Below are 11,074 nucleotides of genomic sequence, written 5' to 3'. Positions count from 1 at the left end.
GGGGGGGGGAGGGCGAGGAACACGCACAAGTCCAGCGCTCGCGAGAAGGCATGCTCCACGGAGGCCGAGGAGTCGGACTCGGGGCCGGGCCGGCCGACGGCGGCCCGGGTTTCGGCCCCGGCCCCGGCCCCGGCCGACACGAGCCACGCGATGGCCAGGCTCCGGCGGAGCAGCACATACTCCGGGTACTCGTGGCCGGTGGCCGGGTCGGTGGCCGGCCCGGCGGGCAGCGGCAGCCGGTCCAGATCGCCCGGCCGCTCGCCCAGGCAGAAGGCCGTGGCCAGGCGGTCGGCCAGGCGCAAGGCCTCCAGACGCCCGGGCCAATCGGCCACCAGGGCATGGAGCCCGGGCCCGGCGCGGCTCGGGGCCCGGAGGGCCTGCAGCGCGGCGGCCATCCCCGGCCCGGCGAGCCCCGGCAGGGGCGACACCCGGAGCAGGGCCGCCCGGGCCAGGGCCGGGACCCCCTGGCCGCGGGCCACCAGGGCCAGGCATCGCCACAGGGCATTGGACCGGTGCTGGCGCCGGGCGGCGGCCGCCGCGCGGACCAGAGCCCCGGCGCCCCGGGCCCCGGGCGACCCGGCGCCGAGGAGGTCGGCCGCGCGGCCGGCCGCCCCGGCCGCCAGCCGCCCCAGCATGGCCTCCTGCAGGCTGAGCACCAGGTCCGCGGTGTCGGCCCGGTCGGCCAGGCGCCGGGCCGAGGCGGGCCCCCGGCCGCCGGGCGGGGCCCCGTTGGCCAGCCGCGCGGCGGCCACCACCGACAGCCCGCCGCCGGTGAGGGCCGACCGCCCGGGGGCGCACTGGCACCCGCGCGCCGAGGGCCAGTCCGTGCCGCCCTGGCAGTCGCCCTGGCACTGGGCCGCCGACAGGCTGAAGGCCCCGGCGTGGCCCGGCGCCGGGCGCCCCAGCAGCCGCGCCGTCATGGCATCCAGCAGCTGGGTGTCCCGCTCGGCGGTCACCAGGGCCCGGCGCAGGCGGGCCGCCTCCGGGCCGCGTGTGTCCCGCTGCCCGGGGCCCGGGTCGGCGGCCGGCGCATCGGCCCGGGCCGCCAGCCCCGGCAGGCCGCCCGCCAGCAGGTCCACATCGGCGAAGAGCGTCAGCCGGGCCAGCTCCGGCGCCAGCCCGGGGCCCATGCTGCCCGGGGCCCGGGCAAAGCGACACGCCACCGCCAGGGCACTGGCCCCGGCTGGGTCCGGCGCCGGGGGCCCGCCATCGCGCCAGGCCACCAGCGGCCGGGCCAGATGCTGGTCCAGGCGCGCCAGCCCGGCCAAGTCCCCGGGCCCGGCCGGCAGCACCCGGAGCAGGCGCTCCAGCGCCGGGTTCATGCGCGGCCCGGGGCCCGGGGCCGGCGGGCTGCTGTCGGGGCCCGGGTGGCATGCCAGCCCGGCCGCCATGTCCCACTGGCCCAGGCGCAGGGCCGCCGAGGCGGCCAGGGCCCGAACATCGGCCCCCGGCAGGGGCGGCCCTGCCCGCGAGGGGGCAGCCAGCCCGGCCGCCGGGCCGGCAGGGGCCCCAGCCGCGGCCAGGACCTCGGTGGCGTCGCCGGCTGCCAGGGCCAGGCGCAAGTGCGCGGCCGCCAGGCCGCCGGACCCGGCCAGCTGCCCTGCCAGCTCGGCCTCCTCGGCGGCCAGCATGTCATCCCGCCGGGCCCAGGCCTCCAGCGCGCGGAGCTGGCCACGAAGGAGGTCCAAGTCCGGGCCCGGGGCCCGGTGGCCGGCGGGCCCCTCGGCCGCCCCGCCGGGCCCGGCCGCCCCCATGGCCAGGGCCAGTGTCTGGGCTTCCAGCGGCCCGAGGGCCGAGAGGTCCGGCTCCGGGCCGGGCCCCGGGGCGTCGGCCGCCGAGCCGGCCGCCATGTCGGCGAAGAGGTCGGCCGCGGCCAGGAGCGCCGGCACCCGGCATGCCGCCACCCCGGCCACCAGGGCGCATGGGTCGTCGGCCGGGCTGGCGTCCAGGCCATCGGCCGCGGCCACGCCGGCCGCGGCCCCCAGGCACTCGCACACGGCCGGGCTCCAGCCCAGGAAGAAGGGCAAGCTGCCGGGGAAGAACCCCACCGGCGGCTGGTCCTCCACGGTCGGGGCATTGCCCGGGACCAGGGCCGCCAGGGCGCCGGGGGTGGGCTCGGCCCCGGCCTGGTGCAGGGCCAGCAGCGCCGGGGCCAGGGCTCGCAGGGGGCCCAACGCGCGGCGCGCATCGCCGGCCAGGCGCTCCAGCACGGCCGCCCCGAGGGCCCGGGCCCCGGGCGACAGGGCCGCCTGCCGGGCCGGCCCGGGAGCCGCCGGGTCCGGCCCGCCGGGCCCCAGCAATGGCCGCAAGGCGGCCGCATGCTCATTGGCCACGGCCTCCGGGCAGTGGACAACCGGCGGCCGGGCCGGGGCCACCGGCCCCGGGGCGTCCTGGCGAAGGGCCTGCCACAGGACGGCCGCCTGCAGGGCCGGCGGCACTTGCAGGTCGGTGAATGCCAGCAGCCGGCACACGGCCACATGGCCGCGCACGCCCTCCAGCTTGAGCCCGGCGGCCGAGGGCCGGGCGGCGGCCGGCCCGGCCGCGGTTTCCACCTCGGCCGGCGGCTGGGGATTGGCCATCAGGAAGAGGTCCACCGGGGTGCGCGGCACCGGGCCGAAGGGCAGCCGAGGCCAGCACTCGGCCGACAGCAGGAGCTGGCGCATGTGCAGCTGCATGTCGGCCCGCGTGCCGGAGGCCACCCGGGCCCGGGCCACGGCCCACCGCCGGACCGCCTCCACCAGCAGCGTGGCCTCCAGGGCGGCCAGGTGCGCGGCCGCGGCCAGCACCCGCGGCGCGGTCCGGTCGCTGGCCAGCTCGGCCGCCAGGACCAACGGCGCGGCCAGCTCGTGCGCCACCAGCGCCGCCACCGGGTCCAGGTGCACCCAGTGGAAGACCCCCGGCTGCTGCGGCTGCTGCTGCTGCTGCTGCTGCTGGTGGTGGTGGTGGTGGTGGGCCTCGCCGCCGGTGCTGGTCGGGAACCGGCAGTTGGCCACCAGGAAGATGACCAGGTGCGGGAGCAGGGCCCGGGCCAGGGCCGCGCCGTCCTCCCCCCCGGGCAGGGTCTCCAGGCAGGCAAACACCGGCGCCGGGCCATTGGGCATGGCGGCCGAGTCGCCCGGGTCGGCGGCCGCCGGCCCGAAGCGCGCCACCACCCGCGCCGAGTCCAGCCCGGCCGCCAGGCGCCCCAGGCGCAGGGCCAGCCCACGCAGCCAGTCGCCCACCAGCCGCGGGGCATTGATGGCCGGGCGGCCGGCCGGGCGGCCGGCCGGCCGGTCCCCGGCATCGCCATCCGCCCCGGGCCCGGGGCCCAACCCGGCGGCAGGGCCCGGGCCCAGGGCCAGGGCCACCAGCTCGCTGAAGAGCGACCGGCCGACATCCCCCGGCGACAGGTGGGCCTGCAGCGCGTCGATGATGGACCGGTGCCGGGGCGGCCAGCCCGGGCCCGGGGCGCCGGGCGAATCGGCCGATGCCCCGGCCCCCTCCCCCGGGGCCGGCGGCTGCGTCGGCTGCGTCGGCTGCGTCGGCTGCTGCCCGGCCGAGCCCCCGGGCCCGGCCCCCCCGGCCGGCGACAGCCGCAGCTCGGTCTCCAGGAAGTGCGCCAGCTGCCGGCGCGTGGCCGGCGGGAAGCGCCGCCACAGGGCGACGGCCAGGCTGTCCGGCACGCCGGAGCTGCCGGGCCCCGGCGGCGCGGCCAGCGCGGCCACCGCCGCCGAGTGCATGTTGAATGCCCGCGCCGGGGCGTCCTCCGGCACCTGGGCCGCCAGGCTGGCCGTCAGACCGCACGTCTTCTGCAGGAGCTGCTGGATGAGGAGCGACGCCACGTCGACCACCTGCGCCGAGGCGAGGCCCTCGCGCGGGGTGCCGGCCGGCATGCCGGGCCCCCGGCCGCCGGCCGCCACGTCGAAGCACGAGTCCGCCAGGTCGGCCACCAGGCCGCCGGGGGCGCCCGGCGCCCCGGGGGCCCCGCCCCCGAGGCTGCCCACCAGCAGCAGCCGCAGCAGCGGCCCATTGACCAGGCGCCAGGCCAGCTCCAGCCGGTCGGCCAGGCCGAGCATCATGCTCCGGCTGGTCATCTGGCCGGTGCTGGAGGTCCCGGCCCCGGCGGCCCCGGCGGCACTCCCGGCCAGCGGCTGGCCCAGGGCCTCGCCCAGGGACAGCCCCAGCGAGGGCCCGAAGTCCAAGGCCGCCAGGCCCAGGTGGAAGCCCTGCCGCGTGGGCAGGCTGGCCATCGGGGCCAGTGGGCCCGGCGTCGGGCCGCCCCCCGCCGGGTCCCCCCCGGCCAGGGACCCGAGGACGGCCAGGCACGCGCGCAGCCGGTGCTGCCCCGGGGCCGGCCCGGCCGCCGGCGCCCCGGACATCAGCCACGCCGCCAGGGCCAGGCAGGCGTCATGCGCGGCGGCCCCGAGCCGCGGGTCGGCCGGCGGCAGGTCGGCCAGCTGGCCGCGGGCCTGGGCGAAGGCCGACCCGGGCCGGTCGTCGGCCGCGCCGGCCGCCGGGCCGCAGCCCGCCAGGGCCACCGGCGACAGGGTGGACCAGGCCCCGGCCGCCAGGCGCCGGAGCCGGTCCCCGCACGCGGCCATCAGCACCGGATCGCCGGACCGCAAGCCGAGGGCACACCCCCGGAGCAGGTCCACCACCCGTGCCAGGGGGAAAAGCCGCGCCAGGAGCCGGTGCGGCTCGAGCGCCACCGGCCCCGGGCCCGACCCCGGCCCGGCCGCATGGTCGCACCGCCAGCAAGCCGCCGGCGCCGCGCCGGCCGCACCATCGCCAGGGGGCGCCTCGGCCCCGGCCGGGGAGGGCTGCTCGGCCGCCGGCGGCGCCCGCTGCAGGAGCTCGCCCACCGGGTGGCCGGCAGCCCCGCCGGGCGCCAGGAGCCCGGCCAGGTCCTCGGCCTCGGCCGGGGTCAGGAGCTCGGCGTCGGCCCACAGGGCCGCCAGGCGGCCGGCCTCCGGGTGCGCCAGCGCGCCGGCCCGCCCCCCGGCCCGAGCCACGGCCTCCAGGCACCGGATGCACGGGGCACGCAGCCCGGCCTCCCACAGGCCCAGCGCCAGGCGAAAGCCCCGGCAGCTGGCGGCCCCCGGCACGGCCACCACCAGCGGCAGCATGTGCGCGTCCAGGGTCCGGCCATCCGGCCGCAGGAGGGCCGCCCGGGCCATGTCCCCGGCCAGGGCGTCCAGGCGCCGGGCCCGATGGCAGCCGAGGCAGGGCCAGCGTGCGCACGCTGGCCCGGGGCTGTGCGGCCCCGGGGGCCGGGGGCCGGCCATGTCGGCCACGCTCGCCGACGCCGCCGCCGCCGCCGACGCCGACGCCGCCAGCATCAGCAGCCAGCTCAGCAGCGGCCCGGGGGCCAGGTCCAGCGCGCCGGCCCCGGCGGCCGGGCCGCCGGACGCCGCCGGGCCCAGGCCGCCGGCCCCGGCCGCCCGGGCATCCAGCTCGGCTCGACACCACCGGGCCAGGGCCCGCGCGGCAAAGAGGGCCGCCCCGCGCAGGGCCACATCGGCCCCGGCCCCGGCCAGGCCAAAGCGCAGGGCCGTCAGGCTGTGCGCCGCCACGCTGGGGGTCAGCTCCACCGAGTCGCGGTCTTTGTCGGTGTCGCCGCCGCCACCACCGCCATCCCCCTCGCCACGGCACACGGCAAAGACCCAGCCCAGGGCGAAGAAGGCCGCCCGCTGGCCGGCGTCCAGGGCCAAGCGCGCCGGGTGCCAGGCCAGGCTGGTGGCCGGCGGCGGCGGCGGGGCCGTGCTGCCGGCATCCCCCGCCGGCCCGGCATCGGCCCCCTCCACCAGGACCAGGTGCTTGATGTTGTGCAGGGTCTGGAACATGAAGGGCCGGAGGAGGGTCCGGATCAGGGCCAGCCCCTGGCCAGCGGCCCCGGGGCCCGGCCGCGCGGCCGCATGCCGGGGCTCCTCCCCCGGCGGCAGCAGCGACCGGGCCACCTCCCGGAGGAGCCCCAGCGCCAGGCGCTGCTCCAGCACCGCCTGCGGCCGGACCCCCAGCGGGTCGGCCTCGGGCCCGGGGCACTCGGCCAGCCGGGCCTCCGCCCGGCCCAGATGCAGCAGCCCCGTCAGCAGGACCCGGTGGGCGCACGTGCGCAGCACCCACAGGGCCCGGCGGTCGCACACCAGGGCCGGCGCCGAGGGGTCATCCGGGGCCGGGGCCGGGGCCGGGCCCGGCCCGACCGCCGGCGCGCCCAGAAGCATCCGGAAGATGGAGCTGATGGAGTCGCGCGCGGCGCGCGCCGCCACCGCGTCCACCTGGGCCATGTCCAAGCGCAGGGCCGCGCGGCCGTCCGGGCCGCCGGCGTCCCCGCCGGCCCCGGCCCCGCCGCCATACAGCGCCACGCCCACCGGGCTGGACGGGTCAAAGACCAGGGCGTCCGGCGGGTCGGCCGGCCCGGACACTGCCGGCCCCGGCCCCGGCCCCGGCCCCGCCGCCGCCGCCGCCGCCGCCAGCCCCGGCAGCGCCGACACATACACCGAGCACAGCAGCAGGTGGTCGATCTGGTCCAGCAGCTGGGACACGGCGTCCGCCCGGCGCCCGGTCAGCCGGACAAAGGCCAGCAGGGTGTTCCCCGGGTGCGGGGCCAGCGCCGGGTCCGGCCAGGCGTGGCCCGGCAGCAGGTGCGCCTGCCAGGACCCGGGCCCGGTGGCCGGGCCCGAGGCCGGTGCCGACACCGCGGCCCGAGGCGACTCCGGCCCCTCGCCGAAGAGCACCAGCCGCGGCACCAGCCACGGGGCCAGGCGCTCCAGCAGCGCCGGCACCGGCATGCCAAGCAGCCGGGCGGTCGTCCGGCACAGGGCCCCGGGCCCGGCCCCGGGCAGCGGCCCGGCCAGCAGCGGCTCGGCCAGCAGCTCCGCGGCCCAGTGCTCCGGGTGCAGGTCCACCAGCCCCCCGAGGAAGGCGTCCAGCGAGGCGGCCGACCGGGCCCCGGCCGGGCCGTCATCGGCCCCGGCCCCGGGCCCATTCCGGAAGGCAAAGCGCCGGCCCCGGGCGGCGGCCCTCGCCGGCGGGTTCAGCCCGTGCGTGGTCAGGCTTCGCAGGACCAGGTGCGCCTCCTCGCGCGGGGACAGCTGCAGCTGGCCCCGGGCCCCGGGGACCGCCGGGCTGCCGGGCGCCCCGGGCCCGCCGCCGGCCAGGGCCGCCACCGGGCTGGCCAGCACCCGGGCCAGGATGCACACCAGCGACACGAGGAAGGGCCCGGCGTCCGGGTCCGGCGGCGGGAGCCCGTGCCCGGCCCCGGGCCGGGTCCCGCCGGCCGGCAGCAGCCCCCCCGCCCGGGCGGCCCCCGGCAGCAGCACCTCCACCAGCCGGACCCCGGCCAGGCAGTGGCCCGGGTCCAGCGACTGGCAGAGGCTGCGCGCCAGTTGCAGGGCGGCCGTTCGCCCGGGGCGCGCCCCGGGCCCCGGCACCAGCCAGGCAGGCAGCTCGGCCACCGCCCGCCGGGCCAGCTCGGCCACCCCGGTCAGGTCGGCCACCAGGGCATGCATGGCGGCCCCGGCGGCCGGGGCCGGGGCCTGCGCCGGCAGCAGGTGCCCGGACCGCGGCCGCACCAGGCGCTTGAGCACCGCCAGCACCGGGCGCACATGCCCCGGCGGGCAGCCCCCATGGCGGAGCACCGCCGCCAGGGCCCGCAGGGTGGCCTTGGCCCGGGCGACGTCGGCCAGTGGCCGGCCGCCGGGCCCGGCCTGCCCCGGGCCCCATGCCGGCGAGGAGGTGGCCGAGGTGGCCGAGGAGGAGGCGGCGGCGGCGGCGGCGGCGGCGGCGGGGGAAGAAGGCGAGGGGCATGCGGGGGCCGAGGAGGCCGAGGAGGCTGACGAGGCCGAGGCCAGCCGGTCGGCCAGCTCGCGCAGGTCCCCCATCAGCCGGTCCAGCACGGGCAGCAGGACGACCCCGGCCGGGGGGTCCGGCCGGCCGGGGCCGGCCCCGACAGGGCACCGGCCGCCGGCGGACGACCGGCCGAGGAACCCCCCGCACCCGGGGCAATCCGGGTCGCCGGAGGCCCGGCCGGCGGCCAGCGCGCAGATGGCCCCGACCGAGGGCGGCCCGCGGCCGGCGGCCAGCACCCGGGCCAGCGTCCCGGCCAGGCTCGCGGCATCCAGGAAGCACCGCTGCCCGGCTGGCGGCCCGGTCAGCATGCACCTCGGGGCCAGGGGCACCGGGGCGTCGGCCAGCGCGTGCGCCAGCGCCACCAGCCGCCGGGACAGGAACAGCAGCTCGGCGGTGGCCGCGGCCAGGGGCTCGACCTCGGCCATGCCGACGGCCACCGGGGCCGCGCCCTCCAGAACCCCATCCGCGCAGGCCCCACACAGCTGGCCCCCCAGCAGGGCCGCATCCACGGCCAGGGTGGCCACCCGACAGAGGGACACCCCGGCCCGGGGCGGAGCCGCCGCGGCCCCCCGGGCCAGGGCCACCACCGCCCGGAGCAGGCTGCCCACCTGGCGAAGCAGGGCCCGGGCCCGGGCCCCGGGCCCAGGCGAGTCCAGGGCCGCGCGCGCTTCGCGCACGGCTGCCCCCAGGAAGCCGGCCACACTGTCGGATACCGCGGCCAGCAGGCCGTCCGAGGCAGCCGGCCGCGCGTCCCCCAAGGCCGCCAGAAGCTCGACAAAGGCCCGGGCCAGCGGCCCGGCCAGCGGCCCGGCCGCCGACGACGACCAGGCATCGATCGGCTCCAGCAGCAGGCTGGCCCGCGAGGCCCCGGGGCCGGCGGCCAGCGCGCGGATCTCCCCACAGGCCGCACCCAGCCCCAGCAGCCGGAACTCCAGGCAGGGCACCGGCCCCGGCGCCCCGGCCGGGACCACGACAACCGGCGCCCCGGCCCCGGGGCCCAGCTCCCGGACCAGGGCCGCCACCTCGACCGATGCCGGCACCCGCAGGCCGAGCACCGTGTCCATGGCGGCGCCCGGGCGCCACAGCAGGGCATACCCCCCGCAGGGGCAGGGCCCGGGATCGCCGGAGCCATCGACCCGGCCCCAGGCCAGGCCGGCCAGGCCGGCCGCCCACAGGGCCAGAGCCAGCTCGCGCCCGGCCCGGTCCGGCCCGGCCCGGCTCGGCCCGGGCGACCCCGGGGTCATGGAGGCCTCGCTGCCCGGGGGGGGGCCGGCCGGCCGGCCGGCCAGGCGCCGCAGCAGCGCCAGCCACAGCCCCAACGCCGCCGGGCCGATGTTCCGCATGGACGCGTCGGCCAGCCGGCGCCCCGGCCGCCGGCCGCCCGGGCACCCCTCCACCGCCGAGTGGCATGACGCGAAGATGCCCCCGGCAAAGTGGACCGGCGACACCCCGGGCGCCGGGTCGCCCGGCCACGCGAACCCCCCGGCGTCCAGCTGATTGAGAATGGCAATGGTCCAGGAGAAGCCGCTCAGGGCCGACATCAGCGAGGGCGACCGGTCGCCCGGGGTGGCGAGGCCCGGGCTGGCCCCGGACACGGCCCCCCCCGGGGCCTGGCCGCCGAGCAGCCGCAGCAGCGGGCTCGAGGGCGTCCGCGGCTCGAACGGCCCGGCCGCGGCCGACACGCCCGCCAGCGGGGAGCACGACAGCCCCGCTGCCATGGCCGCCATCGTCGCGGCCGTGGTCGTCGTGGCCACCGTCGAGGGGGAGGGCGCCGCGGCCGCACCGGCTGCCGGTGCGGCCGCCTGGTGCCAGGCGTCCTGCGAGGGGGTCGGCGTGCTGGCCGGGCCGTCGTCCACCGCGCCGGCCCCCAGCATGTCCACCACCATCGGATGGGCAGCCGGGCCCGAGGCGCGGGGCCGCTTGCGACCTGGCGACCCGTGGCCGGGGGGCAGCCAGGGCCGCTTGCCGGGGGCCGGGTCGCCGGCGGCCGGCCCCGACCCCGGCCCCGGGCAGGTGCACCGGTCAAAGTACCGGACAAAGGCCTCGGACAGGGCCGCCAGCATGGGGAAGAGCCCGGCCGCGGGGGCGGGCGGGGGCGCGGGCGCCGGCGCCGGCGACCCGGCCGCCGGGCACGCCGGCCCGGGCGACCCAACGCCACCCGGCTCCGGGGCGCCGGCCAGCGCCACGCCGGCCCGCACGAAGGCCGACAGCAGGAAGATGGAGGGCGCCTCGCCGGCCGCATGGACATACCGGCCGGCAAAGCGCCCGACGGCCAGGAAGGCGGCCAGCGCATCGGCCGTCGGGTCCCGGCCGCCGGCCCCCCGGCGCAGGCCCAGCCGCCCGACCCAGCCGACATCCTGGTCCTCGGGCTCGGGCTCCGGGCCGCCGGCCGGCTCCAGGCCGGCGCTCAGCCCGGCGCACAGGGTCGCCAGGGCGAACTCCACCCCGGACGCCCGGGGCAGGACCAGGCGCCCGGCCCGCTCGGCGGCCAGCAGCCATTCCAGCAGCCGGGTGGCGGCTCGCCGGGCGGCCAGACGCTGGCGGTGCAGCACCGGCCGGTCGGCGGGCCGGGCCCCGGCCAGCGCCACCCGCCACCGGCCATCCTCGCACAGCCAGGCCGCCACGGTGCAGGCCAGCTGCCCGAGGGCCGCCCCGGTGTCCCCGGGGGCCAGCCGGCCCGACACCGACAGGGCACACACCCGCCGGGCAAAGTCGAAGAACCCCTCGGCAAAGGCCAGCCGAGCCAGCAAATCGTCCAGCCCCGACGCGCAGTCCAGTTGCCAGAGCCCGGCCGCCGGGCCGCCGGCCCCGGGCCGCGGGACCCCGTACACCGACGCCGGCCCGGCCAGCGGCTGGACCAGCAGCCGCCGCGCGTCCGGCCACGGCCCGAGAAAGAGCCCGGCCGCCGCGCACACCGACTGCACCACGGTCCACACCACCGGCAGGAAGAAGGTCAAGTAGGCCGGGTTGCTGAAGCCCGGCGGCTGCCCGGCCGCCAGCAGGTCCGCCGCGTCGCCGGGCCCCGGCTCGGCCGAAGGGACCCCCGGCCCGGCGGCCGCCGGGTCCGGCTGGCCGAAGAACCCGGCCAGCCCGCCGGCCAGCCCGCCGGCGGCCGCCTCGGCCTCCGGCCGGCCCAGCAGCAGGGCCTCGATCAGCGCCAAGAAGAAGCGCCCGGCCGACACGCGCTCGGCCACCGAGCTCAACTCCATGCAGGAGCCGGCCTAGCGCGCGCGCGCGGGGGGGGGGG

At 81.2% G+C, this 11,074-nt stretch overlaps 1 protein-coding gene across 1 annotated transcript in view; it reads right to left on the bottom strand.

The window, feature by feature from the left end:
* Positions 1–11,074, bottom strand: part of H696_01446 (hypothetical protein) — a gene marked incomplete at its 5' end in the record, with an annotated part of 17,851 nt that overhangs the window by 4,577 nt on the left and 2,200 nt on the right. The window contains one exon of the mRNA XM_009495342.1: positions 28–11,048. Within this exon, the coding sequence (XP_009493617.1) occupies positions 28–11,048 (11,021 nt within the window). The remainder of the gene's footprint in view (positions 1–27; positions 11,049–11,074) is intronic.

This window comes from Fonticula alba, assembly GCF_000388065.1.
Source record: "Fonticula alba strain ATCC 38817 unplaced genomic scaffold supercont2.2, whole genome shotgun sequence".
Lineage (NCBI taxonomy): Eukaryota > Rotosphaerida > Fonticulaceae > Fonticula > Fonticula alba.
This window is presented reverse-complemented; position numbering and strand designations above follow the sequence as displayed.